The 10675-nt window shown below is 35.6% G+C and overlaps 1 protein-coding gene across 1 annotated transcript in view; it reads right to left on the bottom strand.

Moving 5' to 3' along the window:
- Positions 1–1000: 1000 nt before the first annotated feature.
- LOC129505787 (complement factor H-like) overlaps positions 1001–10675 on the bottom strand; it is a 69230-nt gene continuing 59555 nt past the window's right edge. Inside the window, exons 6-9 of the mRNA XM_055319026.1 lie at positions 9619–9780; positions 5707–5892; positions 5029–5238; positions 1001–1092 (exon numbers count right to left, since the gene is read on the bottom strand). Coding sequence (XP_055175001.1) covers positions 1001–1092; positions 5029–5238; positions 5707–5892; positions 9619–9780 — 650 coding nt within the window. The remainder of the gene's footprint in view (positions 1093–5028; positions 5239–5706; positions 5893–9618; positions 9781–10675) is intronic.

Here is a 10675-nt window from a genome sequence, read left to right as displayed (position 1 = left end):
ATGATTAGATTTATTGAAAAGTCAAAGAAAAACAGGTTAAAATGAAACAATAAAAACATAGTACAATACTTAATATCAACACTTGTAATTTCTGCTGACATAAATGACTCACTAATGAAATTTTAATCACTTAAACAGATTCACACTTTTAAGCCCTTTTTATCCTACATGAAAGCACACAGAAAGCATTAACAAATATATCTGCTTCGCAGCACTGTGATATTAAAAATGTTTTTCTTAGTAAATAAATGCTGGATAGATGGATAGTTATTTCAAACAAAGAAACTTTCTTGTTATCTACAACATACTGCACTGTCTATTGGATCCCTTGTTGTTTATTGATTTTCATTTTTATTATAAAATAAACATCAACTTCTTTAATAAAAGTCAAAAAATTACACATCTGTATAATGTGAAAGGGAACTGCTGGCTTCCTGTTCTGGACAAGATGAGGTACAAACATTTCTGCTTATTCCTTCTGCTAAGTATAACTAAAAATCCTAAACATTTTGTAAAATCCAATATAAGAGACTATGAAAGATATAGATAAGTCAATCTTTCAAGGACCTCAGAATTCAAGGAATCACACTGCAGTGAGTTATCTGGGCTTTCATTTTGCCTTCTATGGATCCTGGACTAGGCACTGAAGAAGACTGCAATCCAAAAATAATACCAAGTTCAGGCAAAAAAAAAAAAAAAATATATATATATATATATATGTCCCAAGAATTCCCTTTGTCTCTATTTCTTTTTAAGATTTTATTTATTTATTTGAGAGAAAGAGAGCACAAGCAGGGTGAGGAGGAGGGGAGAAGCAGACTCCCTGCTGAGCAGAGAGCCTGACATGGGGCTCAATCCCAGGACTCAAAGATCATGATCTGAGCCAAAGGCAGCCATTTAACAGACTGAGTCACCCAGGCGCCCCTCCTTTTTATCTCTTTAGACAAAGACTTGGGAAACGAGTAACCTAGCAAAACAAACATTTTTTACAATACTTCAGTTACTTCAGAAAAACATCATAGGAGAAACCTAAAACCACTTCTCTCCCCACCTTGATCCACAGGGGCCAGATGATGAACATGGACTTGTACCCTGCATGGCAGTAATGGGGGACTGATAAATAAAAGACTTCAGTAAAATCCAAAGTCTTAAAACACAATACCCAAAATGTCCAGAATATAACTGAAAATCATTCATCATACCAAGGACCAGAAATATCTAAAAAGGGAAAGAAAATCAACAGAAGACCACACACTGAGATGACATAGATCTTGGAATTATTTGACAATGTTTTTTTAAAATCCTGTAGGAAATACAGAACTGAGAAATATAACAATAAAAAAAATTTTTAGGGGGACACCTGGGTAGCTCAGCCACTGATCATCTGCCTTTGGCTCAGGTGTGATACTGGGATCCAGGATTGAGTCCCACATCAGGATCCCTACAGGGAGCCTGCTTCTCCCTCTGCCTGTGTCTCTGCCCCCCCCCTCTCTCTCTCACTGTGTGTGTGTGTGTGTGTGTGTGTGTGTGTGTGTTTCTCATGAATAAATAAATAAAATCCTTAAAAAAAATGTTTAGGGATGCCTGGGTGGCTCAGTGGTTGATAGTCTGCCTTTGGTCAGGTCATGATCCTGAAATCTGGGATTGAGTCCTACACTGGGTTCCCTGCAGGGAGCCTGTTTATCCCTCTATGTCTCTGCGTCTCTGTCTGTGTCTCTCATGAATAAATAAATAAAATCTTTTTTTTAAAAAAAAAGATTTAAGCTTCTATGAAAATAAGAGTTTTATGGATTTTCCCCATGAGTTTACTAAAATCAATATTACAAATCATATCAATTTATAAACCACAAGCAAATCATAATAAAAATATTATTTGACATCAAATTTTGGCTTATAGTCATATATTTATGCAGATAATTTTAGGCTCTTAAAAAATTAAACAGAGTAGATACTTCCTTAGAGAATAAATCAAGAATTAACACACTTTGAAGAATACTGTATAGTTGAAGGATGAAGATGATTTATTGAGGATCCAAACAGGAGATATGGAAAAATAACAGAAAATCAAATACGTAATTTATAAAAATACTCTCCAATGATTTTTTTTTGGCAAATGCTTAAGGACACTGTAATGAGTATTATGTAATTCATCACTGAGATTCAGGTAGATGTAAAGTGCAATTAGCTATAGCCGTGGCCCCTAAACTAGAGTGTACATCAAATCCCTTGGGAATTATTAAGTCATTTTTAGATTGCATGACCCAGGTTTTTTGCTCAATAGGTCTGAATGAACCTGAGAATTTGCATTTGCATTTCTATCAATTTCTCAAAAGATGCTGGTGCTGCCATTCCAGAGATCACTTTGAGAATCACTGGGTTATAAGATTAACCAGTGAGTATACAATCTCATTCCTTTATGCTAAGGCATAAAATGTCTTTGTTCTGGCCTAAAAAAATCATCTATGTCCATTTTTTAATGATGCTAGAGGTAATTCTACATTTTATTCTTAAATACTCTAATAAATAGATTTCATTAAAGTACCTCTGCATATTGTCCTTCCTATCCAGTGGTTAATACACTGTACAATATTGGATCCAATCCAATTGGTAATATTGTGAAAACATTTTTAAGATTTTATTTATTTATTTGAGAGAGACAGGGAGAGAGCACAAGTGGGGGTGGGGGGACAGAGGGAGAAGCAGACTCCCCACTGGGCAAAGAGTCCAATGTGGGCCTGGATTCCAGGAGCTTGGGATCATCACTTGAGCTGAAGGCAGATGCTTAACCAACTGAGCCACCCAGACAGCCTATTTTGGACATTTATAAATCACTTTTTCTCCTGATCTGTATGATTCCTTCTTTGGGCCTATGAGTATAGCATCCTACTCATAGGTAAACTAGAACAATAAATTTCTGAAAGAAAAATAATAGGTACTCGTTCAGTAAATCTTTAAGAACACAGAATGGCCAATAACTATAATCTAAAATAACAGGTACATATCAAACCAGTGAATACTGCACAAAGTTTTTCTTATAACTTGAAAAAAATATGTTAGAAGTCTTGACTTAATTAAATTAAATGGTTCTTCTTGTTTTGTTTCCTCTTTAAGTTTTTAATTTAAATTCTAGTTAGTTAACATAAAGTGTAATATTGGTTTCAGGAGTAGAGTTTAGTGAATGGTTCTATGTTTACCTAAAGTATAACAGGGTGATGGTGATATAAAAAGCCTAAAGAAATACGGACAAGAAATACGGACACATGTAACGCTAGAGATCATACTTCTTACATTTGAATTCTTTTTTGCCCATATGAGCCATCTGCCTAATGCATGTATTTCTCATTTTGCTTCTGTTAAAATCTGCTTCCTTTAATTATGTCAAATATCTTAGAAAATCATAATAAGGAAGTAACTAACAGTAAATTGAGCCATGATGTGATTGAGGAGCTGTGATACAGGAACATAGAATAGAAGACTGAGAATGTGTATCAGAAGTTATCCTAAGTGCACATAAGATGACATGAAAGTGAAATAATTTGGTTCATGTTGCTAACCTTTTATTATTAGGGCTAATTCTCTACCAGAATCCCAAACTTCCCAGAGATACCAGTTAAAGTCTAGTATTACTGCCTAGCTTCATACTTGTACCATTTAGGCTCTGAACTAAGGATATTCATCAGCCTAGGGTAAAACTAAAGGCACTATATTTATGCATTCTGGTGGATGGGACCATTTTTCTCCTAAGTATTTTACAAATGCAGGTCCATTAATCCCAAAACCCTCAGCACAGCTGTGACTTCTTACTCCATACTGTAACTACCTAATATGTGAGGTAGAACTATCATGCATAATCAAATATGGTAGCTAACAAGGAAGTCCTTTAAAAAAAATGAAAAAAATTACTCCATGTTTAACAAACTCTGAAATTTAATTTTATGTATTGGTTGTTATATTTTGTAGTTTTATTTAAAAAGAAATTATTGGGGTGCCTGGGTGGCTCAGTTGGTTAAGCCTCTGCTTTTGACTCAGGTCACAATTCCAGGGTCCTGGATCAACCCCCATATCAGGCTCCCTGCTCAGCGGGGAGCCTCCTTCTCCCTCTCCCTCTGCTGCTCCCCCTGTTTGTGTTCTCGTGCTCTCTGTCTCTGTCAAATAAACAAAATCTTTTAAAAGATAAAATAAAGGGGATCCCTGGGTGGCTCAGCGGTTTAGCGCCTGCCTTTGGCCCAGGGCGCCGTCCTGGAGTCCCGGAATCGAGTCCCCCCGACAGGCTCCCGGCATGGAGCATGCTTCTCCCTCCACCTGTGTCTCTGCCTCTCTCTCTCTCTCTCTCTCTCTCTCATGAATAAATAAATAAATAAAATCTTTAAAAAAAGATAAAATAAAAAGAGATGATTACATAGGAGCTATGATCATATCACAGAAAAGACATACAAATGCTTCCTAAAACCAGTACTCTCTCTGGTTGTGTCCAGCTGCCGACCTGAGCAAGAACTTGAAACTAGCAATGTCAATATATTCATGAAAGAGACCTTCAATGCTTCCCAAACCAATGATGAGTAATAAAAGGAAAAGCATTGAGAATTAATTATCTTAAGAAAAATACCATACATTGTAAGAAATCAGAAGAGATATTGTAGGAAAAACAAGAATTTTTTTAAAAAACCTCCTGGCAAACCAAGCAATACAACTTACAAGAAGAGAATGTGAAAGGTAAACTTATATGAATAGGTAGACTTAGTATACCTAATCATGTAGACTTAGTGTCACTACATTTCTAGTTTTAATTTTTTAAATACCATAATTAAAAGTGATTCTATAATGAACAATAAAATTAACAAAAATAGGACTGATTTGATAATGCAAAAAAGTGGGTTTGGTAAAATACATAAAAATGATTTTAAATATTTAGATATAAGTGATTTTATATATTTAGAAACTTAAAGGATTCAGTCTCATGACTTTTATGACAATTGATTACATTTAATTGCATTGAAAATAGGATTTTACTTTGCATACTGTCCTCACCTACACACCGAGGTGGAGAACTCCATTTTCCCATGTAGCATGTTATCCCATCTTCTCCAGATATCCTGAAACCATCTTTGTAAATATAACTTAATTTAGTGCCATGGACATAAAGGCTGGAATTAAAGGTTTCTTCCCTTTCTTCTGAAGAATTAGATGCTCTCATGATTCCATGTTCTATATGAGGTGGTTGAGAACATGGAATCTTTTCTATATGAAGAACAGAGATCAAAAAGTCAAGCACATATACAATGCTTACATGGAAAAGTACAATCAAATATCACTTGAGATTTTAAAATAAGGACAATTTAAACAAATTAAATAATTTAAAACTGAAATATTTGAAACCTGCAAGGATATACATCTCCATAATATGGATGCTACTAACGTAATGTCTTGTTCAATATACCCCTCCTTCTTGTCTTGCTCATCATAAGGAGCAAAATAGGCATAAAAGGAAATTTTATCTCATGTCTACATAGGAACTCAAAGTTCTTGTCCATGTTCATTTCACAGAAGCAGTGAAAGAATGCTGATTGATATTTGGACCTAGATTGTAATTCACTGTTTCAAGATAAAGTGGAATATAGAGAAAGGCTTCCTCTTGTTCAATTACAGAAAGCACATGGGAGTGTTAACTTCATTTGAAAGGACATCATAAAGCAAACACTGCATTACTGACCAACACAGGGTGGTATTGATGCCATCTTCCACCTTTACACACAACTTCTTCTGAATCCTGAATTACATAATCTTCTTGACAGAGAATGGATATTTTTCCTCCATCCTGGTAATTCACTGTGGTTGTCATATCTTGAGCATTGGGAATCTGAGGTGGTGGTGGACATGACTGTGTTTGTAGCTCTAAAAATATTCAAATTAGATTTCTTGATTAAAAACCATAAGTTAAAAATATCAAAGGGATAATTAAACAGAAAACTCAAAGTGATGTAATCATAAATGATCAAATAATAAGGGCATGTTCTGGATTTTAATATGTGATACTCGGGCAGCCCAGGTGGCTCGGTGGTTTATCGCCACATTCAACCCAGGGCCTGATCCTGGAGACCTGGGCTCCCTGCATGGAGCCTGCTTCTCCCTCTACCTATCTCTCTCTCTCTCTCTCTCAAATAAATAAATAAATAAATAAATAAATAAATAAATAAATAAATAAATAAATAAAATTTAAACAAATATGTCATACTCTTCAGCTTGTACAGTATATCATGTTTGGCTTATTCTCACGGGTTTCTTTGTACTTTCCTCCTTTTATTCTTTCTGTGATCAATCTTGAATAGTTTATATAAAATCTCTTAATTCTTTCTAACCATTAGGATGTTCTAGCTGAATTACTCAGTATCAGGCATTAAATAAAGATTGATATCAAGATCTTTTTTACAGATATCCATAATCAAATGGGTTGGGACTGGATTAAAGCCTGAGTGGCTCAGGGGTTAAGTGTCTGCCTTAGCTCAGGGCATGATCTTAGGACCCAGGATCGAGTCCCACATTGGGCTCCTTGCAGGGAGCCTGCTTCTCCCTTTGCCTATGTCTCTGTCTCTGTGTGTGTGTGTCTCTCATGAATAAATAAATGAAATCTTAAAAAAAAAATCTCAACTATCATAAGATAGTCTACCAAAGCAGGATCATTAAGCTACAGGAAGAGTTACATTTAGTTAATGATCAATTGATTTGATACAAATTCTTGACCCAGATAAGAATGACATATGTTCACTAGTGACTTAATGCATTGCTTAAAATCCAAAGCTCCCCTGGAGGTACCATTCACTAGCTTGCCCATGCTGTTTAAAGATATTTAGACTAATGAACAGTTTAATGGATTAGACAGCCTGCCCTTTAGTTACACAACCAGTGGGATATAAAAGACCTCTCTGTAAACCACTGTCTGAACTCCTATAAAACTGACACCCCAGATATATCAGGACAGTCAATAATTAGAAGGCAAAGCGGGTCCTGTTCAACTGAGAGTAAAACTGACACCCCAGATATATCAGGACAGTCAATAATTAGAAGGCAAAGCGGGTCCTGTTCAACTGAGAGAAGACTCTTGATGACTAGACCTGGAAACTTTTGGATCTCTCTACGATTTCTTGATTTTGCTTTCTCCTGTAACACCATATCCTTATTTCATTAAAAGCTTTCTGTGAGAGGCAACTGGGTGGCTCAGAGGTTAAGCATCTGTCTTTGGCTCAGGGTATGATCTCGGTCTAGGGACTGAGTCCCGCATCGGGCTCCCTATGAGGAGCCTGCTTCTCCCTCTATCTCTCTGTCTCTCTCTCTCTTGTCTCTCATGAATAAATAAATAAAATCTTTTTTAAAAAAAGTTTTCTGTGAGGGGTACCTGGGTGGCTCAGTTGTTGAGTGTTTGCCTTTGGCTCAGGTCATGATCCTGGGGTCCTGGATCAAGTCCCATTTCAGGCTCCCTACAGGGAGCCTGCTTCTCCCTCTGTCTATGTCTCTGTCTCTCTGTGTGTCTCTCATAAATAAACAAAATCATAAAAATATTTTTTAAAAAGTTTTCTGTGAGTATACACTTGGAAATCTTTCAAATCCTTTCAGTTGTCTACATTTTATATTCAATTCAGGGAAATATTTGAGTAAACTTCATTCATGCTACTATATTGCATCAAAAATATGTTTCCTGGGATCCCTGGGTGGCGCAGCGGTTTAGCGCCTGCCTTTGGCCCAGGGCGCGATCCTGGAGACCCGGGATCGAATCCCACGTCAGGCTCCCGGTGCATGGAGCCTGCTTCTCCCTCTGCCTGTGTCTCTGCCTCTCTCTCTCTCTCTGTGTGTGTGACTATCATAAATAAATAAAAAAAAAATTTAAAAAAAATAAAAAAAAAAAAAAAAAAAAAAATATGTTTCCTTGGGGTACCTGAGTGACTGAGTCAGTTAAGCACCTGTCTTCGGCTTAAGTCATGACCCCAGGGTCCTGGGATCGAGCCCCAAGTCAGGGTCCCTGCTCATCAGGGAGTCTGCTTCTCTCCTTCTACCCCTCCCCCTCTTTAGTCCGCCCCCCCATGCTTTTGCTCTCTCTCTCTCAAATAAATAAAATATTTTAAAAATATTTTTTGTTATATTTAAGTATCTTAGCAGATTTTTTTCAATGTATTCTCTTCTGTGTCTGATATTTAACCATTTTTTGTCCTAATAATATAAACTTGTACTTCCACTTGATAAGTCTTGCCAGAGGTTAATGTATTTACCAAATTTCTCTAAAAGTTTTATTATTCTGTAAACCAGATGTTTATGCTTTTTTTAGCTTGTTATAACAATTTATGCTTTAATTGTTCATTCCTTCCAAGTTCTTTGGGTGCATGTTCTTTTCTCAATTCTAGATGGTAATTCCTATTGCTTTTATTATGCTCCTTGTTTAATAATGCATGGTTTAAAGCTATAGATAACTTTGCTTTTGCTGTATCCCATAGATTTCAATGTATAATATCAGTCATTTTATGGAAAGTATTTTCTGTTATTTCTAATATTAACTACCCATTTCATTTCTCTGAAATTTTTATGGAAGTGAAAAGATCAGAATAACTAAACAATTTTGAATAGCAAGAACATAATTGAAGAATACAAATCAGACTTCAAGACTTATTGTAAAGCTATGGTTACCAAGGTAATGTGGCAGGAATAGAGATAGATAAATGGATACATGGGCTGATAGTCTAGAAATAGATCAATACTTACATAGGTGACAGATTTTGATGTCAAAGTCTTTTCCACACATATTGCTAGAACTTGTATCTATAGAAATATTTTTAAATCAAACCCTCTTTTACATCAAACTCAAAAATATAAGATGGATGATATACCTAAATATAAATGCTACATCTATAAAGCTTCTAGAGTTAATATAGAGCATGTATGTATGCTTCATTGCATGCAAATATTTATTTCCTTTTTTAAAAAAACTAAAAATATGTTGAATTGTTGATAGTAGATTGGGTTTTTGTACTGGTATGACACTACTTTCTATGTATTCTAGGCTTGAGAAAATTGGTTAAAATATTGAGGATAGTGATATAAGGTGTCCTACAGAGAAAGAAGAGAGATACAAAATGTGAAAAGTGGAAAACTGGAGTAATGCCTGTACTATTCAATTGGAATTGGTAGCGTTTAATAGGATGCAGAGCCTTCAATATACACAAACACATAAATTAATAGATGATTAGAGAGATACATGCATACAAACACGTGTAGATACATAAGTGGATATATAGATAGATACATAGATACACACTAATTACAGGCATAAGTATAGGCATAGGCACATTTGTGTATAATAAAAGGACTTAAAAGCAATGGTGTTCCAATAGTAATGAGTACATCTACTGCCCAGATGTTAACTTAAAGCCAAGTTTCTAGGTGGTTTGTTACATAGCTGACTAATATACATGATACAATCAATATTTGGAAACAGTGTTTTGGTTATTTTTAAATTGCCTTCCAGATTGAAAATTATTTGTAATAACAAATAGCTGATTTTTTAAGACACAAAGATCATTTTTTATAAGCTAGAAAGAAATCAAATAAATTCTTGAACACGTTATGAAAGATTACCTGTGCAGGCTACTTCAGGATCCCATCTTCCATTGATGCAGATTGAGTGTTTGTGCTCTGATCTTCCACTACATTTGTAACTTATGTTGGTGTTATGATCAAATTCAACCACCTCATAGCCAGATAACTGTGATAATTTACACTTCCCACTGTCATTTGTTGCTGTAAAATTAAAACATTCCCTTGAAAAAACTAATTTTAAAAATCAAAACAGCTACTACATTAAAAATAGCTATAGAGAGCTGGAACAAATAATCCCAAAACTTATATGGAACCAGAAAAGTCCCCAAATAACTAAAGGAATGTTGGAAAATAAAAGAAAGCTGGTTGCATCACAATTCCAGACTTCAAGCTCTGTTACAAGGCTGTAATCATCAAGATAGCATGGCACTAGCACAAAAACAGAAGATACATGCAGAAGGATGAAACTGGGCCATTTCCTTACACCATACACAAACTCAAAACGGATGCAAGACCTAATTGTGAGACAGGAATCCATCAAAATCCTAGAGGAGAACACAGGCAGCAACCTCTTTCACCTCAGCTGCAACAACTTCTGGCTAGACACATCTCCAAAAGCAAGAGAAACAAATGCAAGAATGAACTACTGGGACTTGATCAAGATAAAAAGCTTTTACAAAGCAAACAGTTGACAAAACCAAAGACAATGGACAGAATGGGAGAAGATATTTACAAATGTCTTGTCAGATAAAGGGCTAATATCCAAAATCTATAAAGAATTTATCAAACTCAACACCCAAAGAACAAATAATCCAATCAAGAAATGGGCAGACGACACAAAGAGGCATTTCTTCAAAGAACACATACAAATGGCCAACAGACACATGAGAAAAAAAACTCCATATCACTCAGTATCAGGGAAATACAAACCAAAACCACAATGAGATACCTCCCTCACACCAGTCAGAATGGCTTAAATTAACAAGTCAGGAAATGACAGATGTTGGTGAGGATGTGGAGAAAGGGGAACCCTTGTAAACTGCTGGTGGGAATGCAAACTTGTGCAGTCACTCTGGAAAACACTATGGAGGTTCCT

The sequence above is a fragment of the Nyctereutes procyonoides genome, unplaced genomic scaffold (genome assembly GCF_905146905.1).
Source record: "Nyctereutes procyonoides isolate TBG_1078 unplaced genomic scaffold, NYPRO_anot_genome, whole genome shotgun sequence".
NCBI classification, from domain to species: domain Eukaryota; kingdom Metazoa; phylum Chordata; class Mammalia; order Carnivora; family Canidae; genus Nyctereutes; species Nyctereutes procyonoides.
The sequence above is the reverse complement of the archived record's forward strand: the minus strand, read 5'-3'. Positions and strand labels throughout refer to the sequence as shown.